The sequence below is a fragment of the Salmo salar genome, chromosome ssa22, assembly GCF_905237065.1.
Source record: "Salmo salar chromosome ssa22, Ssal_v3.1, whole genome shotgun sequence".
Taxonomy (NCBI): domain Eukaryota; kingdom Metazoa; phylum Chordata; class Actinopteri; order Salmoniformes; family Salmonidae; genus Salmo; species Salmo salar.
The window spans coordinates 61,855,116-61,881,957 of NC_059463.1; the positions used below are offsets into that span (position 1 = coordinate 61,855,116).

Here is a 26,842-nt window from a genome sequence, read left to right on the forward strand (position 1 = left end):
TACACAGACTAGCATATACACAGACTAGCATATATACACAGACTAGCATATACACAGACTAGCATGTACACACAGACTAGCATGTACACAGACTAGCATATACACAGACTAGCATGTACACAGACTAGCATATACACAGACTAGCATATATACATATATACACAGACTAGCATGTACACAGACTAGCATATACGCAGACTAGCATGTACACAGACTAGCATATATACAGACTAGCCTATACACAGACTAGCATGTACACAGACTAGCATATACACAGACTAATATACACACAGTCTAGCATGTTCACAGACTAGCATGTTCACAGACTAGCATGTTCACAGACTAGCATGTTCACAGACTAGCATATACACAGACTAATATACACACAGACTAGCATGTTCACAGACTAGCATATACACAGACTAGCATATACACAGACTAGCATATACACAGACTAGCATATACACAGACTAATATATATACAGACTAGCATATACACAGACTAGCATGTTCACAGACTAATATATACACAGACACACAGACTAGCATATGGAGCTATACATTATACTGGTGGAGATACAGAGGCAATTATTCTGATGAGAAACAACTGCTCTGCTGCTGTGGGTGGGTGGGGTGAGTGTGTGTGTGTGTGTGTGTGTGTGTGTGTGTATTGAGTTTGGCTGAACTCTTACCTCTGTGCAGAGTTGCTTTAAGACTAGTGAGAGTTTATATTTCAGACTGCATGTCAGATGGCTGGAGAGGAGACAGGCACAGTGAGTCCCCCTGGAGAAACCCTTAACCTTCCTGGAAGCCCCTCTACGCTCCTAATTACCCCTCATCTAACCCCCTCTACCTCCTCTCTTCCCCCTCTACCCCCTCTCTAACCCCCTCTAGCCTCTCTAACCCCCTTACCTTTGTATCCGTCTTGAAATGGCGAATAATAACAATGATCCAGTGTACTATTCCCACGAGTGAGATGTGTTGGTTTCTTAACCTTTTATTTCAGTGGTCTAAATCAGAGTGTTTCTTGGTAGTCTTAAATAAATCTACTTTGAAACAAAAGTCTTCAGCTCACAGACACGGGCTTAAATCAAGAAGATACCTGTTTCACATATAGAGTCAAAATGTATTCAATTTGACATTTTAGTCATTTAGCAGACGCTCTTATCCAGAGCGACTTACAGTAGTGAATGCATACATTTCATTTTCATTTCATGCATTTTATTTCTTGTGCTGGCCCCCCGTGGGAATCAAACCCACAACCCTGGCGTTGCACACACCATGCTGGCGTTGCAAACACCATGCTCTACCAACTGAGCCACAGGGAAGACCATTTTACACTTGCACGCCCAATTTTCAGTTTTTTATTTGTTAAAAAAGTTTGAAATATCCAATAAATTTCGTTATATGCTGTTTCCAATTTGTTCAAAGTCCCCTGTGTATTTTCCCCCCCGAGGGCCAGCGTAGTGTCGACCTGTGAGGGGGATGTACACAGCCGTGATGCAAACAGCTGTGGATTCTTTCAGGAGATAATGAGGTCTGCATTTGATGGTGATTCCAGGTCAGGGGAACACAGAAACTCTGAAGGGTTTTGTACATGCAATACAATCACACCATGAGTTATTGATCATGAAACAAACTCTTCCGCCTTTTGTTTTTCCACGCTAAGCTCTTTTAACCCGTCTGTGCAATGAAGCCAGAGGATCAGATTTCAAACTAAACGTCCTCTCCTAGGATTAACCCTGAGGTATCATCTCCCATAAACCCCAGCTCCACTACGGGTCAGAGGTTAACCTGACCGTCAAGGCCCAAATTCCCTGTCTGTGTCACAAATAGTACTCTATTCGCTATTTAGTGCACTACTTTTGACCAGAGCTTGGTCAACTACATAGGGACTAGGGTGCCATTTGTGACAGTAGAACTGACTGGCTTAAAGGAAGTGACAGTAGAACTGACTGGCTTAAAGGAAGTGACAGTAGAACTGACTGTCATAAAGGAAGTGACAGTAGAACTGACTGGCTTAAAGGAAGTGACAGTAGAACTGACTGTCTTAAAGGAAGTGACAGTAGAACTGACTGGCTTAAAGGAAGTGACAGTAGAACTGACTGTCTTAAAGGAAGTGACAGTAGAACTGACTGGCTTTAAGGAAGTGACAGTAGAACTGACTGTCTTAAAGGAAGTGACAGTAGAACTGACTGGCTTAAAGGAAGTGACAGTAGGACTGACTGGCTTAAAGGAAGTGACAGTAGAACTGACTGGCTTAAAGGAAGTGCCAGTAGAACTGACTGTCTTAAAGGAAGTGACAGTAGAACTGACTGGCTTAAAGGAAGTGACAGTAGGACTGACTGGCTTTAAGGAAGTGACAGTAGAACTGACTGTCTTAAAGGAAGTGACAGTAGCAGGGTTGTTGCTGTTGAAGTGTAAACTAAAACTATCCTCCTAAAACTTAAAGTTAGACTGAGCACAAGGCATCAAGGCTAAACCCATGTTAAGTGTTCAACAAGTCATGCTTTATATTTACAATGAATTGGTACAGGTAACATTTTGCCCCTACTATGAGCTGTCTGTCTGTCTGTCTGTCTGTCTGTCTGTCTGTCTGTCTGTCTGTCTGTCTGTCTGTCTGTCTGTCTGTCTGTCTGTCTGTCTGTCACTGTCTCTATCTCTCACTGTCTCTATCTCTCACTGTCTCTATCTCTCACTGTCTCTCTCTCTCACTGTCTCTCTCTCTCACTGTCTCTCTCTCTCACTGTCTCTCTCTCTCTCTCACTGTCTCTCTCACTGTCTGTCTGTCTGTCTGTCTGTCTCTCTCACTGTCTGTCTGTCTCTCTGTCTGTCTGTCTGTCTGTCTGTCTGTCTGTCTGTCTGTCTGTCTGTCTGTCTGTCTGTCGCAGCAGTTGAAACCTCTGACAACATCAAGAGGGGATCTAAAAGGAACTGTGAACACCTACTGCCATCTTGTGGAGACAAAATAACATACTGAAATTATTCCACAGATTTCATGATACTCAACTGGTTTCATACATTTGCATTTTAAGTATTTACTAAATGAACTTTTGACTTGACCAAGGGGTAAGTGTTAGAATATTACCTAGTTGATAATAATAGGAGGTGGTACCTGTTCTGAGTCTGTGGTCGGCTGTTAATAATACCTTGGTATCTCTTCAGCTCCAGTGGTGTTTCAGAATGCATTCTGTCAGACACTGCAAGGCATTTCAGGTGTGAAAAACATCAGTGACCACTGATGTAGCGGCAGGGTAGCCTAGTGGTTAGAGCGTTGGACTAGTAGCTGGAAGGTTGCAAGAACAAATCTACGAGCTGACAAGGTAAAAAACTGTTGTTCTGCTCCAGTTAACCCACTGTTACTAGGCCGTCATTGAAAATAAGAATTTGTTCTTAACTGACTTGCCCAGTTAAATAAAGGTCAAATAAAATGTTTTACATTTTTTGTCGCCAGACCCTCTGGCTCCAGGTCATCTATAAGTCTTTGCTAGGTAAAGCTCCGCCTTATCGCAGCTCACTGGTCACCATAGCAACACCCACCCGTAGCACGCTCTCCAGCAGGTATATTTCACTGGTCATTCCCAAAACCAACACCTTTGGCCGCCTTTCCTTCCAGTTCTCTGCTGCCAAATTGCAAAAATCAATGAAGTTGGAGACTTATATCTCCCTCACTAACTTTAAACATCAGCTATGTGTGCAGCTTACCGATCGCTGCAGCTGTACACAGCCCAACTGTAAATAGCCCATCCAACTACCTACCTCATCCCCATATTGTTTTTATTTACTTTTCTGCTCTTTTGCACCCCAGTATTTCTAACTGCACATCATCATCTGCACATCTATCACTCCAGTGTTCATTTGCTAAATTGTAATTACTTCGCTACTATGGCCTATGTATTGACTTACCTCCACACGCCATTTTCGCAGAATGTATACAGACTTTTCTATTGTGTTATTGACTGTACGTTTGTTTATTACCTGTGTAACTCTGTGTTGTTGTTTGTGTCGAACTGCTTTGCTTTATCTTGGCCAGGTCGCAGTTGTAAATGAGAACTTGTTCTCAACTGGCCTACCTGGTTAAATAAAGGTGAAATAAAAATAAAAATAAATATTTTTTTTAAAGGCAGTTAACCCACTGTTCCCCGGTAGGCCGTCATTGTAAATAAGAATTTGTTCTTAACTGACTTGCTTAGGTAAATAAGGCTGGGGTCGGCTGCAGGTCAGATGGGTTCTCCAGGTAGAAGACCAGTACAGAACAGGGCTCTGGATGTGTAAGGCTCTCCAGGACTGTCCCAGACATGGCTGTGGGGAGATGAAGCAGTCTTGCTAGGCAGGAAGACAACCCCCCTTCTCAGTAGTACCAAGGCCCTGGTCAGTTCAGACCTCATGGTCGGAGAGGAGGTGCAGAGGGAGGCCTTGTTCTTCTCCTCTCTCCTTCTGTCTGGTTCCACACTTCCCAGAGAAGTTAGCAGCTGACCCAGCATCACCTGGTGTTCTCTGAGACAGAAATTGACTCACTGGAGTCACATTGATAGTGTTCTGTGGTTCTGATGCAGCATTGTGACTGGTGGTGGTGGTGGAAGGTATCCTGAAGTCACGGTTTGTACCATACCATACTGAGTCTGTGTGGTTCTGAAGCAGAAAAATGAGTCTCTTTGACAGTGTTGATGTCTGCGTTGTTCTGGAGAGTTCTAGACTGGGTTCCCCGGTTCGGAGGCAGAGCTGGAGTCATGTTGACAGTGTCTACGTGGTTCTGAGGCGTAGCTAGAGCCAGATTCACTGTGTGGTCCTGGGGAGTTCTAGACTGGGTTCCCCAGTTCTCAGACATGTTGATAGTCTAGGTGGTTCTGGGAAGATACCCCTGGAGTCTCCTGGACGGTGTTGGTGTCTGGGTGGTTCTGGGGAGATAGTCCTGGAGTCTCTAGAATGGTGTTGGAGTCTGGGTGGTTCTGAGGAGATAGACCTGGAGTCTCCTGGACGGTGTTGGTGTCTGGGTGGTTCTGAGGAGATAGACCTGGAGTCTCCTGGACGGTGTTGGTGTCTGGGTGGTTCTGGGGAGATAGTCCTGGAGTCTCTAGGTTGGTGTCTGGGTGGTTCTGAGGAGATAGACCTGGAGTCTCCTGGACGGTGTTGGTGTCTGGGTGGTTCTGAGGAGATAGACCTGGAGTCTCCTGGACGGTGTTGGTGTCTGGGTGGTTCTGGGGAGATAGTCCTGGAGTCTCCTGGAATGGTGTTGGTGTCTGGGTGGTTCTGAGGAGATAGACCTGGAGTCTCCTGGATGGTGTCTGGGTGGTTCTGGGGAGATAGACCTGGAGTCTCTAGGTTGGTGTCTGGGTGGTTCTGAGGAGATAGACCTGGAGTCTCCTGGAATGGTGTTGGTGTCTGGGTGGTTCTGAGGAGATAGACCTGGAGTCTCCTGGATGGTGTCTGGGTGGTTCTGGGGAGATAGTCCTGGAGTCTCTAGGTTGGTGTCTGGGTGGTTCTGAGGAGATAGACCTGGAGTCTCCTGGACGGTGTTGGTGTCTGGGTGGTTCTGAGGAGATAGACCTGGAGTCTCCTGGACGGTGTCTGGGTGGTTCTGAGGAGATAGACCTGGAGTCTCCTGGACGGTGATGGTGTCTGGGTGGTTCTGAGGAGATAGACCTGGAGTCTCCTGGACGGTGTTGGTGTCTGGGTGGTTCTGGGGAGATAGACCTGGAGTCTCCTGGACGGTGATGGTGTCTGGGTGGTTCTGGGGAGATAGACCTGGAGTCTCCTGGACGGTGTCTGGGTGGTTCTGAGGAGATAGACCTGGAGTCTCCTGGACGGTGTCTGGGTGGTTCTGAGGAGATAGACCTGGAGTCTCCTGGACGGTGTCTGGGTGGTTCTGAGGAGATAGACCTGGAGTCTCATGGACGGTGTTGGTGTCTGGGTGGTTCTGGGGAGATAGACCTGGAGTCTCCTGGACGGTGATGGTGTCTGGGTGGTTCTGGGGAGATAGTTCTGGAGTCTCATGGACGGTGTTGGTGTCTGGGTGGTTCTGGGGAGATAGACCTGGGTCAGGTGGAAACATAACCATTATGATACAGATGCTGCTCTGTGTTGGTTAGAGGAGCAGCTTCCATCATACGTAACGTCTCAGTCTCAGTTAGAGGAGATGGAGGACCCCACAGAGTGTCTGAGGGCTGGTCCTCGTCATGACAACACAATGCTGCTGAATACTGACACTCTTTATCACCAGAGAAATCTCTCTTGTCCTCCATGTTGTGATGATGACTCAGGGGGTTCAGTTACTTCCTGTGTCGTATCCTTTATGGTGTCTCTGATGTCATATCCTGCATTTCTATCTGAGGTTCTGACCTCATATCCTGCCTAGAGAGCAGGCATGGTCTGGTGACGGGGCAGTCAGTAGGATATTGGCCCTGTATAGTGGCATCATGTTCCCTGTATAGTGGCATCATGTTCCCTGTATAGTGGCATCATGTTCCCTGTATAGTGGCATCATGTTCCCTGTATAGTGGCATCATGTTCCCTGTATAGTGGCATCATGTTCCCTGTATAGTGGCATCATGTTCCCTGTATAGTGGCATCATGTTCCCTGTATAGTGGCATCATGTTCCCTGTATAGTGGCATCATGTTCCCTGTATAGTGGCATCATGTTCCCTGTATAGTGGCATCATGTTCCCTGTATAGTGGCATCATGTTCCCTGCGTAGGGCCCATTTGGTTATGGTCAAAGGTAGTGCCCTATGTATAGGGAATCCTCACACATCAGGCTCTCATTTCCCCACATAGAGGCTACATTACATTCAGACACATTACTAAAGAAAGCCAGAAAGGTGAATATTGTACAGTAGACTACACATCTCAGTTGACTGTACAACAATAATAATCATCATCATCATCATAATTTAGTAAACTTCTATATACGGTTTTCATAGCACCTCAAAGCAAAACAACAAACAAGCAATATGTCATGACAGGTGAACCAATAACAGACCAAGTCTTTAAAAGCTGCTTCAACTGAAGATAGAGAGGGTCCGTTCATAGCTTTAGCGGAGAGAGACGTTCAGAGGATGGTAGACGATAGAGTCTGCTGATGATCTGGTAGAAACTCTTCCAAATCGGTGTAGCAGCAAATATGGCTGATGCCCTCAGCAGCTCTGAGCTCCAGAAAGATCATCCCACACAGTATAGAGTAGTAGCCAGTCGTCCTCACTATGAGCCCTCTGCCTCAGCACTGTTGTATTCCTCTGTCTCCCATTCTTATCACGTTTCAGGCCACTCCTTAAATTATGTTCTCAAAAGATCTGGAATTGGCAGCTTGGTGAAACAAAAAAAGATGGTACTGTGTCCAGATGCACTTTTTGTTGTTGTTCCAAACATAAGCTAGCTAGCCAAGCCAAAAAAAGTGTTTTAACCTGTCAGGCAACCTGCAAATCTGTGGCTCAAAAACACCAGATATATGCAATAAAAACTCCCAATGTTATCAAAAACAAAAGAGCTGATTTAAAAAAAAAATAAATAATTTTAACTATGAAAAACACCTAAAAATAACAAAATATATGTATAAATTTACAGGAGCTCTGTGCTTAGGCTGCTATTAAGGCGCCCTGGCAACTATAGAACTCAACATCGACTGCTGTGATGTCAGCGCTCTCCTATACATTCCGTTTCATTACAGAATTTATCTATAATTTAGCCAAAGTAGTGAAAAGAATTACGAGAATGTTCTCCCGTTACTAATCTTTTTATTTTTCAATGTTTTGTCTTTATTTTATGCATTATTTCTCTAGTGATAAATTCTACTGTAAAATGAAAGACACAAACAATGTTTAACTTTCTGAATTTTTTATTCTTTCATTACAACGTTATTCCGTTCAATAGACCACACACCATATCATCACGACTCTCAAGTTTACTTTGTTATTATACCAATATTTGCGCATAAAAAAGATATTTTTAGCATATTTTAAATTTTACACAAAAAACATCCCACCATGTCTTAACGGGGGGGGAAAAAAAATGATCACTTTACTCGCATAAAAACTGTGTATGGAAACTAAGTCAGTTATTTGAAGAGTTTCTGGTCCGGATCTGGCTGTAGATAGATAAACTCTTCCACAGGTGATGTCGAGCGTGACGACCAACAGCTGTTTCTACAAGTAAACACGATCACAGTGCCAAACTCCAGCCCCGTATTCATCTCTACATCCACCATCTCTACCGCCGACCTTGACCCAGCGTCTGTCCTCTGCAGCAGGCTGACCAGAGCAGGCATCAGCTGGAACTCAAACACCCTGATTGCTCCACAGTGACGGCAGCCAGGCTTAATCCAAGGCAGATCAGAGGGAGGGTCAGACAAAAAGAGAGGAGACCCGTGCCAGCTGTACCGTAACAGCTGCTCCGGACACACAGAGATTCTCTTCATGAAACGGGAGAACACTGCGTCTCCGTGTCTTGGGTTGTCTTTCTCGTACCTCTCCTCCCCTCCTCCACCCTCGGAGCTCCCGATGTTCCCTACTCCCTCTCTCTGCTCGTACTCCCTCAGCAGAGTCTCAGCGTGCTCCAGATCTGACTGACCACCCAGGTCAGTCTCATCCACCACACTGATGTAGAAAGGTTTGTAGGTAGGGATGTTACCCGGGACCTCCTCTTCCTCCTCCACCTTTTCGCCTCCTTCCAGATTGAGTCCCTGAAGTTTGCCACTCACATCCAACTCAGAGGAGGTCCCGGTGAATAAAAGGATCTCAGGGTCTTCTCCCCCAATATGAGCTTGGTTCTGGGCCTTGTCCCATCCATCATCTCCCCTATTCTGTTTGTCCTCTTCCTCGCCCCAGTCATCAGTCCCATCACACCAGTATGCGGTTGTCATGGGAACCTCTTTAACTGCGGCGTGGGCTGATGGTTGGACCACAGGGTTGGTCCTGACCTCTGATTCCAGACACTGAGATCGCAGAACCCTCCAGCTCTCCGGTTGTCCGCTGCACTGTGACCCGGGACAGGCGAACACGTTCAGGGTGCGGTGGTAAGGAGACGCCGCTAGAGGGCAGTACACCTGCACCACATGGGCCATGACCGCGCCGCACAGACCACAGCGTGGATGTTGCCATGATATCAATGGAAGCTTATCCGGTTTATCGCCAATTTTGTTCGTCATGTGAGACATCGGATATCGTTTTGAATCGATTGGCCCGTCACACAGTCCGATGAGAACTGCCTCGTCAACTCCAGCCATAGTTATTGTACTATTGTTTAGTTGTCAGAAATGGACTTGGATGATCCTTCGCCATGTTGAAACTCGTGAACGAGCTCCGTTACGTACAAGCGCCGTGACGTAATGACGCAGAGATTCGAGGCATAACGTAAGTGACGTTTCAGCGCATGCGCCGTGTTAAATTATTATTTACTTTTTTTACGAGATGTGAAGTTTCTTTTAGTTTCATATTCTTGTTGTGTTGTAACATAATACAATGTACGTTTGGTGTAATCGTTACTTGCACAATGTTGGGATAGCTAGTAAGTTAATTTATTAGTTGAGCATAACGTATTTGATTTCTGTTCCCTAACTCGGTCGGTGTAAGTTATTTTGCAAACATCAGGTGCTTGTTCACCGTTTGCATGATACTTTTCCCGGTCTACGATTTGTGTTTGTACGTTAAAGTGATTGTTTTGTTGTAACTAGCTACAGTACCTTGCTAGGTTAATAACTAAGTTTAGCTATCTCGCATTGTAGGTTCCATTGGTAAGTTTAGCTTAGATAAACCATCCACAACGCCATAAATTGGTTTAACTAGCTATAGAAGTCGATAATAAAAACACTATTGACAGCAACTAATGGTGACCATGTTTTGATCCATTGTAGCCAAGTTGTAATCGTCCCATTTGAAGCCTGAGCCGAGATGTTTAGTCCCAAACCGAGACTTCAGGACCGGCTGATCATCAGCCGGTAGAGCTGAATGACTGTTCCACCAACATGGCTAACAACCTGATCGCAGAGGTCAAGAGCAGAACTATTCCCACCCATTATTCATTACATTTTGTATTTAACGTTTATTTATATAATAGAGACATGATCCTATATAAATATAAGGTTTCACATTATTGTTATAGTCAAATATTATATATATTTGGGCTTCTTTCAGTCTGCAAATTATTTGTAATTCTTTTCCGCCCCTGACCCTCTACTCAACAACAACAAAAAAACGGCCTGCGGCTCATCATCTAGTTGATGATCATGTCTCTGTTTTGGGTCCATATCAGGATGCCAGCTACATGTCTCTGTTTTGGGTCCATATCAGGATACCAGCTACATGTCTCTGTTTTGGGTCCATATCAGGATACCAGCTACATGTCAGTGTTTTGGGTCCATATCAGGATACCAGCTACATGTCTCTGTTTTGGGTCCATATCAGGATACCAGCTACATGTCTCTGTGTTGGGTCCATATCAGGATACCAGCTACATGTCACTGCAGTGTCCCTGTTTTGGGTCCATATCAGGAGACCAGCTACATGTCACTGCAGTGTCCCTGTTTTGGGTCCATATCAGGATACCAGCTACATGTCTCTGTTTTGGGTCCATATCAGGATACCAGCTACATGTCTCTGTTTTGGGTCCATATCAGGATACCAGCTACATGTCCCTGTTTTGGGTCCATATCAGGATACCAGCTACATGTCCCTGTTTTGGGTCCATATCAGGATACCAGCTACATGTCACTGTTTTGGGTCCATATCAGGATACCAGCTACATGTCCCTGTTTTGGGTCCATATCAGGATACCAGCTACATGTCAGTGTTTTGGGTCCATATCAGGATACCAGCTACATGTCTCTGTTTTGGGTCCATATCAGGATACCAGCTACATGTCTCTGTTTTGGGTCCATATCAGGATGCCAGCTACATGTCTCTGCAGTGTCCCTGTGTTGGGTCCATATCAGGATACCAGCTACATGTCACTGCAGTGTCCCTGTTTTGGGTCCATATCAGGATGCCAGCTACATGTCTCTGCAGTGTCCCTGTGTTGGGTCCATATCAGGATACCAGCTACATGTCTCTGCAGTGTCTCTGTGTTGGGTCCATATCAGGATGCCAGCTACATGTCACTGCAGTGTCCCTGTTTTGGGTCCATATCAGGAGACCAGCTACATGTCACTGCAGTGTCCCTGTTTTGGGTCCATATCAGGATACCAGCTACATGTCACTGCAGTATCCCTGTTTTGGGTCCATATCAGGAGACCAGCTACATGTCACTGTTTTGGGTCCATATCAGGATACCAGCTACATGTCACTGTTTTGGGTCCATATCAGGATACCAGCTACATGTCACTGTTTTGGGTCCATATCAGGATACCAGCTACATGTCCCTGTTTTGGGTCCATATCAGGATACCAGCTACATGTCACTGTTTTGGGTCCATATCAGGATGCCAGCTACATGTCACTGCAGTGTCCCTGTGTTGGGTCCATATCAGGATGCCAGCTACATGTCTCTGCAGTGTCCCTGTGTTGGGTCCATATCAGGATACCAGCTACATGTCTCTGCAGTGTCCCTGTGTTGGGTCCATATCAGGATGCCAGCTACATGTCTCTGCAGTGTCCCTGTGTTGGGTCCATATCAGGATACCAGCTACATGTCTCTGCAGTGTCACTGTTTTGGGTTGATCTATATTGCGTCGTCATTTCATCCATCATTCTTGCCTTGCAAATGGCGACGGTGCAGTATGCTAGCAACCTGTCTACAGTGTTGTGCCGTAGTGTTTTTAATGAACTGTATCGCGCCGTTCATTCCCAGGCGTGGAGAATGATGATGGCGTGGTGCAGTATACCATCAGGCGGTCTGACACAGTGGCATCGGGGGCGTTGGCATCGACCTGGAGTTTTAAAGCAGACGTCCAGAGCATGCCCCCCAGAGGCGTCTTGAGTACGAGACTTGCTACGTGACATCCCATTAAGGTCCCTGTCGTGACGGGCAGCCCATCGCTAAGGGCTCGGCGGACGCCTCCATCAAAGTCTCTGGACACAGAACGTATGCTGGCCAAGAGTGCCATGCCCACAGAGGTGAGAAGCAGAGGAGGCTAAGTCCCTATTCTTCACTCTTCTCCTAAATTGTACACTTGACACTCTCATGGATTAAGAAGTATTAGCTTGGAGTTTTCCCACCGTTGTTAAATCCATGACTGGAAGTGTAGAGAATCGGGATGCATGCCTTTTCCCTGCCTAGTGCTCTACGTTCGTCCGGAGCCCAGTGAACGGAACGCTGTGCTCCCTGTGTGTTCTAGGTGATGACGAATGAGACGGCCCAGCAGAACGTGGAGAACCACCCTTTGATCAGAACACTGTACGACCACGTTTACGAGCTCACGTCTTGGCATTCCACCCCACCGAACAGATTCTGGCGTCGGGAGTCACGTGACTACATCCTCAAACTGTTTGACTACTCAAAGCCCTCTGCCAAGAGGGTCTTCAAACACCTACAGGTCTGTTGGGACAGAGTTAGACATTGGTTTGTTAAGGCTATACGTTCTTCGTAACCCACCAGAATGTCCTGGAGAGTAGGGCCTCTCACACTCTGATTATCCAACACCTTTCTTTATTGGTTAAAAAAAAAGATTAGACCAACACAGTATCTGTGTCGTGTCACGAATAATGATGTGTGTTTCCTTCTCACAGGAAGCAGAGATGCTGTGGTCCATTTCCTACCACCCGTTAGATGACTTCCTGTAGATGGGGACGCAGCACGCCATCCTCAGCCTCGATGTGTGTGGCTCTTGATATGTCTCTGTCTTGATGTCTCTGTGTGTGTCTCTCTCTCTTAGTGTGTGTGTGTGTGTGTGTCTCTCTTGGTGTGTGTGTCTCTCTCTCTTTGTGTGTGTGTCTCTCTTGGTGTGTGTGTCTCTCTCTCTTTGTGTGTGTGTGTGTGTGTGTGTGTGTGTGTGTGTGTGTGTCTCTCTCTCGCTGTAAACAGAGACCTGTTTATTATGAGATGTTGTCCTGTCTACAGAACCCTGGCTGATTTTTAAATGAACAATGTTATTGGGAATCTAATCATGAATAATGAGAAGATAAAGTGATCGACATTCATATTTTTATTTCATCTTTTGATTAAAAAAAAAAAAAACTTTGTAGTTGACTCAGTGTTGTAACTTCTTTTCCACTTTTTTATTTCGTTTTTTGTCTTTCTGTCTGTCTCAGATTTTTTATTAAATCCTTAAAGTGAAGTTGCCCTGTTTTGCTAATCATATACACATAATAATAATACCTGTTTTTGTGAGGAACACTGACCTGGGACCTGGTTTGATTCTGCTCTTCTAGTTCAATCAGACATTTGGAATGAAACAGATTGGCACCCAGGGTAGAGAAACACTTGCATGACGATTCACCATGAATTGAAATTCCGCTGCTCTTATCGATCGCTGCATACACTGAGTAACCAAGTACACCCCCCCCCCCTTTTGCCCTCAGAAAAGCCTCAAGTCGTCGGGGCGTGGACTCTACAAGGTGTTGAAAGCGTTCCACAGGGATGCTGGTCCATGTTGACTCCAATGCTTCCCCACAGTTGTGTCAAATTATCTGGATGTCCTTTGGGGTGGTGGACCATTCTTTTCTACACACGGGAATCTGTTGTGCATGGAAAAACCCAGCAGCGTTGCAGTTCTTAACACATGGCACCTCCTACCATACCCTGTTCAAAGGTACTTAAATATGTCACAAATTCACCCCTCTTTCACCTGGTCAGTCTGTTTTGGAAAGAGCAGGTGTTCTTAATGTTTTGTTCAGTCTAAACTGCCATCCTAGAAGTTTTTGTGTGACTTCAAATTCAGGGGCGTTGTACACAAATTCATCAGCGATTGGATTGTCTTAACAAATCGGAGTATCAAAGATGAAAAAGTCATCATGTAGGTCAGCTTTTGCCCAACCCGTCGGTTTCTGGCACCAATGATTAGAAATCGTTGGGACTCATGGTGGCGAAGAAACGTCAGTTGGCTGAAGCGATGTGGATGGGTAGTCATCACTTGGCTGAAGCGATGTGAATGGATCGCTTGGCTGAAGCGATGTGGATGGGTAGCCATCACTTGGCTGAAGCGATGTGGATGGGTAGTCATCACTTGGCTGAAGCGATGTGGATGGATCGCTTGGCTGAAGCGATGTGGATGGATAGCCATCGCTTGGCTGAAGCGATGTGGATGGGTAGCCATCACTTGGCTGAAGCGACGTCATAAAGTTGGGCTGTGGGTGTTAGGTGGAGAAACAGAGAGAGCTAACAGACCTCACTGATGCAGGAGACCGCAGCTTTCTCAGTGATTGGCTGTTGCTGTGGTCAGTGGTTTAAGCTGAGCACATAGGGACTTCACAGTAGACTGATGTTTACTGTTTAGTCAGTGGTGCTAGCACATTTACACAGGAAAACCCACAGCGTTATTCTGTTCTGACTCATACCACAATATAACCTGACATGAGTGTCAAATTTTCTCATGTAAGTCTTGGTGGGAAACATGCCAGCAAAGCCACAACACTTCACAATACATGAATTGCACTATAACGGTGACAAGCGATGCCCACAAACTGTTAAGGCCTACGTAAAGCTGTCCTTACACCTTACCACAAATCATGCTTCATTGACAGCATGGCCAATGTTGAATGTTTATCATTTTAAACTAGGAAAAGAGACCCTTAATCTTAGACTTGGGACCACACAGCCACTGCATTGAATAGCAGGCTAATGATTGCTTTGCCTTGCTTGCAGTTAGCCACTGATTCCATCCAAACCACTCATTGTTGAATTTCCGATTTCCAACTTGTTGTGTAATGTTTATGTCTAATGGCCGATGAGCAACGATATGTTTTATCTGTCATTTCTCTTCGTTATTTCTCTTCATATCACAAGGATTAAAAAGGATTATCCAGTAGGTTGTCGACTTCATTCATAATGATGACTGCTAGTTAAGGTTTTGAAAGTAGGATGTTGACATGATCAGTCCAATCAAAGCTACTGTAGATATAACGTGATTTGACATCATTTTATCTGTGGCCAATGGCCTTCTTGGATGGGCACTTCTAATGTAACTCTGTGGCTAGCACACAAGGGGCTAGAATTTTGTATCTCTACCCTTAGACTTGGCGGTGACGTAGTGTCCACATGAGTGACGGAACACTGAGCCAATCACGGCGCAACGCTACGTATTTTCTGCTGGCTCGCCCCACCACCACAGAAAGCACTGAGCTGGGCTGAAACACTTGTATATTCCTCTGGCTGCCCCACCACCACAGAAAGCACTGAGCTGGGCTGAAACACCTGTATATTCCTCTGGCTGCCCCTCCACCACAGAAAGCACTGAGCTGGGCTGAAACACCTGTATATTCCTCTGGCTGCCCCTCCACCACAGAAAGCACTGAGCTGGGCTGAAACACCTGTATATTCCTCTGGCTGCCCCTCCACCACCACAGAAAGCACTGAGCTATAGGCTGAAACACCTGTATATTCCTCTGGCTGCCCCTCCACCACAGAAAGCACTGAGCTGGGCTGAAACACCTGTATATTCCTCTGGCTGCCCCTCCACCACCACAGAAAGCACTGAGCTGGGCTGAAACACCTGTATATTCCTCTGGCTGCCCCACCACCACAGAAAGCACTGAGCTGGGCTGAAACACCTGTATATTCCTCTGGCTGCCCCTCCACCACAGAAAGCACTGAGCTGGGCTGAAACACCTGTATATTCCTCTGGCTGCCCCTCCACCACAGAAAGCACTGAGCTGGGCTGAAACACCTGTATATTCCTCTGGCTGCCCCACCACCACAGAAAGCACTGAGCTGGGCTGAAACACCTGTATATTCCTCTGGCTGCCCCTCCACCACCACAGAAAGCACTGAGCTGGGCTGAAACACCTGTATATTCCTCTGGCTGCCCCTCCACCACAGAAAGCACTGAGCTGGGCTGAAACACCTGTATATTCCTCTGGCTGCCCCACCACCACAGAAAGCACTGAGCTGGGCTGAAACACCTGTATATTCCTCTGGCTGCCCCTCCACCACAGAAAGCACTGAGCTGGGCTGAAACACCTGTATATTCCTCTGGCTGCCCCTCCACCACAGAAAGCACTGAGCTGGGCTGAAACACCTGTATATTCCTCTGGCTGCCCCTCCACCACAGAAAGCACTGAGCTGGGCTGAAACACCTGTATATTCCTCTGGCTGCCCCTCCACCACAGAAAGCACTGAGCTGGGCTGAAACACCTGTATATTCCTCTGGCTGCCCCACCACCACAGAAAGCACTGAGCTGGGCTGAAACACCTGTATATTGGAGCTGCTTTACTCTGATTGATATTTATTTTAACATTGTTTGCAAACTGATTTGTGACACTTATTAAAGCCAAAATAACGAACAACAGGCACAATTTTTTTTAATTTTTAATTTTTGCTAGAAAATGTGGGGCTCAACAAGTGATGGTAACAAAAAATAAATAACATGTGAGTCATTTAGCAGATTATGTTATACAGAGTGACTTAGGGGGGGGGTATCGGAGGAGGGGGGTAACATTGAAAAGTCATATCCCCCAACCCAGTCATAAACCCCCAACCCAATCATATCCCCCATACCCCCAACCCAGTCATATACCCCAACCCAGTCATATCCCCATACCCCCAACCCAGTCATATACCCCAACCCAGTCATATCCCCCATACCCCCAACCCAGTCATATACCCCCAACCCAGTCATAACCCCCAGCCCAGTCATATACCCCCAACCCAGTCTTAACCCCCAACCCAGTCATATCCCCCATACCCCCAACCCAATCATATCCCCCATACCCCCAACCCAATCATATCCCCCATACCCCCAACCCAGTCATATACCCCCAACCCAGTCATAACCCCCAGCCCAGTCATATACCCCCAACCCAGTCTTAACCCCCAACCCAGTCATATCCCCCATACCCCCAACCCAATCATATCCCCCATACCCCCAACCCAGTCATATACCCCAACCCAGTCATATACCCCCAACCCAGTCATATCCCCCATACCCCCAACCCAGTCATATCCCCATACCCCCAACCCAGTCATATCCCCCATACCCCCAACCCAGTCATATACCCCCAACCCAGTCATATCCCCCATACCCCCAACCCAGTCATATACCCCCAACCCAGTCATAACCCCCATACCCCCAACCCAGTCATATCCCCCAACCCAGTCATATCCCCCATACCCCCAACCCAGTCATATCCCCCATACCCCCAACCCAGTCATAACCCCCAACCCAGTCATATCCCCCATACCCCCAACCCAGTCATAACCCCCAACCCAGTCATATCCCCCATACCCCCAACCCAGTCATAACCCCCAACCCAGTCATATCCCCCATACCCCCAACCCAGTCATATCCCCCCAACCCAGTCATATACCCCATACCCCCAACCCAGTCATATACCCCCAACCCAGTCATATCCCCCATACCCCCAACCCAGTCATATCCCCCAACCCAGTCATATACCCCCAACCCAGTCATATCCCCCATAGCCCCAACCCAGTCATATCCCCCATACCCCCAAACCAGTCATATACCCATAACCCAGTCATATCCCCCATACCCCCAACCCAGTCATATCCCCCATACCCCCAACCCAGTCATATCCCCCATACCCCCAATCCAGTCATGTCCCCATACCCCCAACCCAGTCATAACCCCCATACCCCCAACCCAGTCATACCCCCGACCCAGTCATATCCCCCATACCCCCAAACCAGTCATAACCCCCATACCCCCAATCCAGTCATATCCCCCAACCCAGTCATATCCCCCATACTCCCTAACCAGTCATAACCCCCATACCCCCAACCCAGTCATATCCCCAATACCCCCAACCCAGACATATCCCCATACCCCCAACCCAGTCATATCCCCCCAACCCAGTCATATCCCCCATACGCCCAACCCAGTCATAACCCCCAACCCAGTCATATCGCCCATACCCCCAACCCCGTCATATCCCCCATACCCCCAACCCAGTCATATCCCCCCAACCCAGTCATATCCCCCATACGCCCAACCCAGTCATAACCCCCAACCCAGTCATATCGCCCATACCCCCAACCCCGTCATATCCCCATACCCCCAACCCAGTCATATCCCCCCAACCCAGTCATATCCCCCATACGCCCAACCCAGTCATAACCCCCAACCCAGTCATATCGCCCATACCCCCAACCCCGTCATATCCCCCATACCCCCAACCCAGTCATATCCCCCATACCCCCAACCCCGTCATATACCCCCAACCCAGTCATATCCCCCATACCCCCAACCCAGTCATATCCCCCCAACCCAGTCATATCCCCCATACCCCCAACCCCGTCATATCCCCCATACCCCCAACCCAGTCATATCCCCCATACCCCCAACCCCGTCATATCCCCCATACCCCCAACCCCGTCATATCCCCCATACCCCCAACCCAGTCATATCCCCCATACCCCCAACCCCGTCATATACCCCCAACCCAGTCATATCCCCCATACCCCCAACCCCGTCATATACCCCCAACCCAGTCATATCCCCCATACCCCCAACCCAGTCATATCCCCCAACCCAGTCATATCCCCCATACCCCCAACCCCGTCATATACCCCCGACCCAGTCATATCCCCCATACCCCCAACCCAGTCATATCCCCCATACCCCCAACCCTCATATACCCCGACCCAGTCATCTCCCCCATACCCCCAACCCAGTCATCTCCCCCCAACCCAATTATATCCCCCAACCCAGTCAGTCAAATCCCAGACAACTTGTTATATTATCCTCTAAGACTAGAGATTGAAGAATCCAGGACTTTCAAACAAAAAAAACCTAAATGAATAAACCTCCGAGATGAACAGAGGAATGAAACTGAGTAAAAAAAAGGGGAAATGAAAATATCGAAGAATGAAACCCCCTCTGGTTGGATGGAACAGAAGATGGTAAACCATACAACCCAACTGACACACTTCTGCTTTAGAAACACTCATGAGCTAGTTACGGTCTCTGGTGTGGAAAAAAGAGTGGAAGAGTGAGTTAGCAGGGTGAGGGGTGAGTTAGCGGGGTGAGGTGTGGGTGAGGGGTGAGGAGTGAGTTAGCGGGGTGAGGGGTGAGTTAGCTGGGTGAGGGGTGAGGAGTGAGTTAGCGGGGTGAGTTAGCTGGGTGAGGGGTGAGTTAGCGGGGTGAGTTAGCGGGGTGAGGGGTGAGTTAGCAGGGTGAGGGGTGAGTTAGCAGGGTGAGGGGTGAGTTAACGGGGTGAGGGGTGAGTTAGCAGGGTGAGGGGTGAGTTAGCAGGGTGAGGGGTGAGTTAGCAGGGTGAGGGGTGAGTTAGCGGGGTGAGGGGTGAGTTAGCAGGGTGAGGGGTGAGTTAGTGAGGTGAGGGGTGAGTTAGCTGGGTGAGGGGTGAGTTAGCAGGGTGAGGGGTGAGTTAGTGAGGTGAGGGGTGAGTTAGCAGGGTGAGGGGTGAGTTAGCTGGGTGAGGGGTGAGTTAGCAGGGTGAGGAGTGAGTTAGCAGGGTGAGGAGTGAGTTAGCAGGGTGAGGGGTGAGTTAGCGGGGTGAGTTAGCATGGTGAGGGGTGAGTTAGCAGGGTGAGGGGTGAGTTAGCAGGGTGAGGGGTGAGTTAGCAGGGTGAGGGGTGAGTTAGCGGGTTGAGGGGTGAGTTAGCGGGGTGAGTTAGAGGGATGAGGGTGTGGCCAAGGAGAGAGGGGTGCTTCATCCAGCCATTGAGAAACCAGGAAACCCCATCTGTCAAAGCCGCTGAGCGTCCTGCCCCTTCGGTGACGGGTCTGGGGCTCTGTGACAAGCACACAGTGTGTTTCAGAGAGGGAGAGAGGGACAATCACCGCAGCCCTGCTTCACAGACAGGACATCACTCTTGCTTGAACTGAAATTGGTGCCCGTACTGTATATATTTTAGGTCTAGGCCGATATTCTACAAGAGGTGCAGGAACTCAAGCTGTTAAAAAAAAATTTGCCTCAACTTCCAGTGTGTTTTTACTCAAGTCAAACACTGGATTCAGCAGACAGATAGACAGACAAGCAGACAGACAGACAGACAGACAAGCAGACAGATAGACAGACAAGCAGACAGACAAAACCCCCTAGTTATGTTTGACGGTATAGAGGAGGACCTGTGAACTGGACTACTAAACTAACAACTGTTTTTCCCGAGTTGCTGGATACGGAGGATTTTCAATATGGAGGTACGGTCCAGCACTTTGACAACTGATCATTTTGTGCAATGTAAATCAACCGGTTATCTAGTGTTTGAAGTCTATGTAGACATTTTGTGTGTTTTGCTCTTTCCAGTCGCTGGTTCATTCATTCATTCATTGCCTTAGTTTATGTTGTGCCGTTCTGAAAGGAATGTTTGCTTGTAGACCACCTGCTTCGATTTCACTTTGAGTTGCTGTGTCAGCGAGTAGCTACCTCCTATTTCCATGCCCCTCACCCCTCTACCCCAACTCCCCCCCCAGCTCTGTAATACGAGAGTATTTCTTGTCAGAGAGATTCTCAGCCTTTTATGAGCCTCATTAAACCCTCAGCCTTTAGAAGATGTATAGAAGCCAGGCTTTGAGAAGTCCAATAGATCCAAAAGTTGTGTCCCCAACTGACAGCCTTGTCCTCTGCATAGTTTTTGACCAGGCTTCATAGGGAGGGTTGTATTTGGTACAGACACCAGGCTTCAGAAGCTGTGTATGAAGACACGCTGTTGAACCAACTAACAGCTAAAGCCAGATCTCTGGAGCTTCGCAGCTGATCTCAAGTGTTTTAAAAGCGTGAAGCTCTGTAGCTGCTGGTGAGAGGATTACAAGTTGGAATGAGACAGCAGCGCTATGTACTGACAGGGTCTGTGTCCCTCTGTCTGTCTGGGTCTGTGTCCCTCTGTCAGGGTCTGTGTCCCTCTGTCTGTCAGGGTCTGTGTCCCTCTGTCTGGGTCTGTGTCCCTCTGTCTGTCAGGGTCTGTGTCCCTCTGTCTGTCAGGGTCAGTGTCCTCTGTCAGGGTCTGTGTCCCTCTGTCTGTCTGTCTGGGTCTGTGTCCCTCTGTCTGTCAGGGTCAGTGTCCTCTGTCTGTCTGGGTCTGTGTCCCTCTGTCTGTCTGGGTCTGTGTCCCTCTGTCTGTCTGGGTCTGTGTCCCTCTGTCTGTCAGGGTCTGTGTCCTCGGTCAGGGTCTGTGTCCCTCTGTCTGTCAGGGTCTGTGTCCCTCTGTCTGTCTTCGTCTTCTCTTGTCGTAGTGTGTGTGTGATCATGGCCACCGGTAAAAGCAGAAGATGCAGGAGGTCAGGAAGTCTGTAGTTAAATAAAACCAGACGGTAGCAGGAGATAAGCTGCAGAAGCTGTCAATGCTGCTCATGAAAACACAGTATACAGCTACTAACCCTGGTCACTACAGTACTACAATACTACAGTTATTAACCCTGGTCACTACAGTACTACAGTATACAGCTACTAACCCTGGTTACTACAGTACTACAGTATACAGCTACTAACCCTGGTTACTACAGTACTACAGTATACAGTTACTAACCCTGGTTACTACAGTACTACAGTATACAGTTACTAACCCTGGTCACTACAGTACTACAGTATACAGTTACTAACCCTGGTTACTACAGTACTACAGTATACAGTTACTAACTCTGGTTACTACAGTACTACAGTATACAGCTACTATCCTGGTTACTACAGTACTACAGTATACAGTTACTAACCCTGGTTACTACAGTACTACAGTATACAGTTACTAACCCTGGTTACTACAGTACTACAGTATACAGTTATTAACCCTGGTCACTACAGTACTACAGTATACAGCTACTAACTCTGGTTACTACAGTACTACAGTATACAGTTACTAACCCTGGTCACTACAGTACTACAGTATACAGCTACTAACTCTGGTTACTACAGTACTACAGTATATAGCTACTATCCTGGTTACTACAGTATTACAGTATACAGTTACTAACCCTGGTTACTACAGTACTACAGTATACAGTTACTAACCATGGTTACTACAGTACTACAGTATACAGCTACTAACCCTGGTTACTACAGTACTACAGTATACAGTTATTAACCCTGGTCACTACAGTACTACAGTATACAGCTACTAACTCTGGTTACTACAGTACTACAGTATACAGTTACTAACCCTGGTCACTACAGTACTACAGTATACAGTTACTAACCCTGGTCACTACAGTACTACAGTATACAGTTATTAACCCTGGTCACTACAGTACTACAGTACTACAGTATACAGTTACTAACCCTGGTCACTACAGTACTACAATACTACAGTTATTAACCCTGGTCACTACAGTACTACAGTATACAGCTACTATCCTGGTTACTACAGTACTACAGTATACAGCTACTAACCCTGGTTACTACAGTACTACAGTATACAGTTACTAACCCTGGTTACTACAGTACTACAGTATACAGTTACTAACCCTGGTCACTACAGTACTACAGTATACAGTTACTAACCCTGGTCACTACAGTACTACAGTATACAGTTATTAACCCTGGTCACTACAGTATACAGTTACTAACCCTGGTTACTACAGTACTACAGTATACAGCTACTAACCCTGGTTACTACAGTACTACAGTATACAGTTACTAACCCTGGTCACTACAGTACTACAGTATACAGTTACTAACCCTGGTTACTACAGTACTACAGTATACAGCTACTAACCCTGGTCACTACAGTACTACAGTATACAGTTACTAACCCTGGTTACTACAGTACTACAGTATACAGTTACTAACCCTGGTCACTACAGTACTACAGTATACAGTTACTAACCCTGGTTACTACAGTACTACAGTATACAGTTACTAACCCTGGTCACTACAGTACTACAGTATACAGCTACTAACTCTGGTTACTACAGTACTACAGTATACAGTTACTAACCCTGGTTACTACAGTACTACAGTATACAGTTACTAACCCTGGTCACTACAGTACTACAGTATACAGTTACGAACCCTGGTCACTACAGTACTACAGTTTACAGTTACTAACCCTGGTTACTACAGTACTACAGTATACAGTTACTAACCCTGGTCACTACAGTACTACAGTATACAGTTACTAACCCTGGTTACTACAGTACTACAGTATACAGCTACTAACCCTGGTTACTACAGTACTACAGTATACAGTTACTAACCATGGTTACTACAGTACTACAGTATACAGTTACTAACCCTGGTTACTACAGTACTACAGTATACAGTTACTAACCCTGGTTACTACAGTACTACAGTATACAGCTACTAACCCTGGTTACTACAGTACTACAGTATACAGCTACTAACCCTGGTTACTACAGTACTACAGTATACAGCTACTAACCCTGGTTACTACAGTACTACAGTATACAGCTACTAACCCTGGTTACTACAGAACTACAGTACTACAGTATACAGTTACTAACCCTGGTCACTACAGTACTACAGTATACAGCTACTAACCCTGGTCACTACAGTACTACAGTATACAGCTACTAACCCTGGTTACTACAGTACTACAGTATACAGCTACTAACCCTGGTTACTACGGTACTACAGTATACAGTTACTAACCCTGGTCACTACAGTACTACAGTATACAGCTACTAACCCTGGTTACTACAGTACTACAGTATACAGTTACTAACCCTGGTCACTACAGTACTACAGTATACAGCTACTAACTCTGGTTACTACAGTACTACAGTATACAGCTACTAACCCTGGTCACTACAGTACTACAGTATACAGCTACTAACCCTGGTTACTACAGTACTACAGTTTACTACTAAAGCACAGCGTCTGCTCTCTCTCTCTCTCTGTATCGTTATGTGTCCAGAATTGTCCTTGATGCCATCGTTGGGATATTCGGTTTGTGACATAGTTCTCAGCGGTTGATACAGGAAATACCAGTGAGTCTCAGGGAGGTCACGTCAGTTTGCGTTTCAGCGTCAGTGGAGACAGTCTGTCTCCCAGCAGCCACTCTGTCTCCTTTGTTTTGGTTCATGGGTCAGAAGGGGACTCTCCATCCAGTACAAGAACACTTCCTGATGACCTCACTGATTCAGTAGAACTTCATTTTCTGATAATTCATTCATACTGTATGACGAAAACCTTTTTTTGAAGACTGGTGTAATGCCAAATTCTTAGAGCTGGATATTTATTTGGTAAAGAGATGCGATATATATTCTGTTCAATGTTCTCACAGACAACTGCAGTATGTCACGCACACAGCTCGTCCTACCTAACCACTGTGTGTGTGTGATAGGGCAGGAAGTGAGGTCTGTAAAAATGACCTTTGCTCTCTCTTTCCCTCTGCCTCCCACTCTCTCCCCCTAACTGTGCTGTTTGCATATTTACTGTTGGTGTAATCCCCTGTATAAACAATATTATCCGTATTAAAACGGTGAGACTGTTTATCTCTGCCAGGGAATCACAGTATCATAGACAGTAGATATCTGTATCATTATCAAAGACAGTAGATATCTGTATCATTATCATAGACAGTAGATATCTGTATCATTATCATAGACAGTAGGTATCTGTATCATTATCATAGACTAGATATCTGTATCATTATCAAAGACAGTAGATATCTGTATCATTATCATAGACAGTAGGTATCTGTATCCTTATCATAGACAGTAGATATCTGTATCATTATCATAGACAGTAGATATCTGTATCATTATCATAGACAGTATATATCTGTATCATTATCAAAGACAGTAGGTATCTGTATCATTATCATAGACAGTAGATATCTGTATCATTATCATAGACAGTAGATATCTGTATCATTATCATAGACAGTAGATATCTGTATCATTATCATGGACAGTAGATATCTGTATCATTATCATAGACAGTAGATATCTGTATCATTATCATAGACAGTAGATATCTGTATCATTATCAAAGACAGTAGATATCTGTATCATTATCATGGACAGTAGATATCTGTATCATTATCATAGACAGTAGATATCTGTATCATTATCATAGACAGTAGATATCTGTATCATTATCAAAGACAGTAGATATCTGTATCATTATCATAGACAGTAGATATCTGTATCATTATCATAGACAGTAGGTATCATTATGATAGACAGTAGACATCTGTATCATTATCATAGACAGTAGATATCTGTATCATTATCATAGACAGTAGATATCTGTATCATTATCATAGACAGTAGATATCTGTATCATTATCAAAGACAGTAGATATCTGTATCATTATCATAGACAGTAGATATCTGTATCATTATCATAGACAGTAGGTATCATTATGATAGACAGTAGACATCTGTATCATTATCATAGACCGTAGATAAATGTATCATTATCACAGACAGTAGATACACTATATATATATAAAAGTATGTGGACACCCCTTCAAATGAGTGGATTCTATTTCAGCCACACCCGTTGCTGACAGGTGTATACAATCGAGCACACAGCCATGCAATCTCCATAGACAAACATTGGCGTTCTCTGGAGTGATGAATCACTCTTCACCATCTTCACCAAAACCCAAATTGGTCCGTCGGACTGCCAGATGGTGAAGCGTGATTCATCACTCCAGAGAACGCGTTTCCACTGCTCCAGAGTCCAATGGCAGCGAGCTTTACACCACTCCAGCCGACGCTTGGCATTGCGCATGGTGATCTTATGCTTGTGTGCGGCTGCTCGGCCGTGGAAACCCATTTCATGAACCTTCCGACGAACAATTTTTACGCGCTTCAGTACTCAGCGGTCCCATTCTGTGAGCTTGTGTGGCCTACCACTTCGCTGCTGAGCCGTTGTTGCTCCTAGACGTTTCCACTTCACAATAACAGCTCTTACAGTTGACCAGGGCAGCTCTAGCAGGGCAGAAATTTCATGAACTGACTAGTTGGAAATGTGGCATCCTATGACGGTGACAAGTTGAAAGTCACTGAGGTCTTCAGTACGGGCCATTCTACTGCCAATGTTTGTCTATGGAGATCGCATGGATGTGTGTTCGATTTTATACACCTGTCAGCAACGGGTGTGGCTGAAATAGCGGAATCCACTAATTTGAAGGGGTGTCCACATACTTTTGTATATATGGAGATAGTTTAGTGCCTAAAATAAGGGGTTAAATACAACAATATTAAGTTTCCTGATCTCTCTTCTATCTCTCAGATATTGGACAGACACTTCAGAACAAACTTCCTTTCGTTTTTTATTCAGTGTGTTTCTATGGGCTAATAGCAGTAATCTGTTATTCAATGTGTTTCTATGGGCTAATAGCAGTAATCTGTTATTCAATGTGTTTCTATGGGCTAATAGCAGTAAATACTATCTGTTATTCAAAGTGTTTCTATGGGCTAATAGCAGTAATCTGTTATTCAATGTGTTTCTATGGGCTAATAGCAGTAATCTGTTATTCAATGTGTTTCTATGGGCTAATAGCAGTAATCTGTTATTCAATGTGTTTCTATGGGCTAATAGCAGTAATCTGTTATTCAGTGTGTTTCTATGGGCTAATAGCAGTAATCTGTTATTCAATGTGTTTCTATGGGCTAATAGCAGTAATCTGTTATTCAATGTGTTTCTATGGGCTAATAGCAGTAAGGACTATCTGTTATTCAATGTGTTTCTATGGGCTAATAGCAGTAAGTACTATCTGTTATTCAAAGTGTTTCTATGGGCTAATAGCAGTAATCTGTTATTCAATGTGTTTCTATGGGCTAATAGCAGTAAGGTATCTGTTATTCAATGTGTTTCTATGGGCTAATAGCAGTAAGGACTATCTGTTATTCAATGTGTTTCTTGGACTA

At 45.8% G+C, this 26,842-nt stretch overlaps 4 protein-coding genes across 7 annotated transcripts in view; 2 read left to right on the forward strand and 2 right to left on the reverse strand.

Moving 5' to 3' along the window:
• Positions 1 to 4,821: 4,821 nt before the first annotated feature.
• LOC123729711 (proline-rich extensin-like protein EPR1) lies at positions 4,822 to 6,213 on the reverse strand. Its single transcript, XM_045705755.1, has one exon. It carries the CDS (start codon positions 6,056 to 6,058, stop codon positions 5,075 to 5,077), a length of 984 nt encoding a protein of 327 aa, XP_045561711.1. The 5' UTR covers positions 6,059 to 6,213; the 3' UTR covers positions 4,822 to 5,074.
• Positions 6,214 to 7,813: 1,600 nt separating this feature from the next.
• On the reverse strand, positions 7,814 to 9,323 carry pdcd2l (programmed cell death 2-like). Its single transcript, XM_014168455.2, has one exon. It carries the CDS (start codon positions 9,215 to 9,217, stop codon positions 8,051 to 8,053), a length of 1,167 nt encoding a protein of 388 aa, XP_014023930.1. The 5' UTR covers positions 9,218 to 9,323; the 3' UTR covers positions 7,814 to 8,050.
• A 32-nt stretch (positions 9,324 to 9,355) lies between these two features.
• On the forward strand, positions 9,356 to 13,085 carry LOC106583836 (uncharacterized). 3 transcript variants are annotated; one of them, XM_045705608.1, is made up of 4 exons: positions 9,356 to 9,498; positions 9,845 to 12,040; positions 12,262 to 12,459; positions 12,653 to 13,085. In XM_045705608.1, exon 2 carries the CDS (start codon positions 10,293 to 10,295, stop codon positions 11,901 to 11,903), a length of 1,611 nt encoding a protein of 536 aa, XP_045561564.1. In that variant the 5' UTR covers positions 9,356 to 9,498; positions 9,845 to 10,292; the 3' UTR covers positions 11,904 to 12,040; positions 12,262 to 12,459; positions 12,653 to 13,085. The 3 variants fall into 3 exon arrangements, with proteins under 3 accessions (XP_045561564.1, XP_045561566.1, XP_045561565.1); XM_045705610.1 differs by having other exon boundaries at positions 9,356 to 12,040; XM_045705609.1 differs by having other exon boundaries at positions 9,356 to 12,040; positions 12,262 to 13,085.
• Positions 13,086 to 19,795: 6,710 nt separating this feature from the next.
• cass4 (Cas scaffold protein family member 4) overlaps positions 19,796 to 26,842 on the forward strand; it is a 37,811-nt gene continuing 30,764 nt past the window's right edge. For both annotated transcript variants that reach the window (XM_014168443.2, XM_014168444.2), the window contains exon 1: positions 19,796 to 20,203. In XM_014168443.2, the coding sequence (XP_014023918.2) occupies positions 20,198 to 20,203 (6 nt within the window). In that variant the 5' untranslated portion in view covers positions 19,796 to 20,197. The remainder of the gene's footprint in view (positions 20,204 to 26,842) is intronic.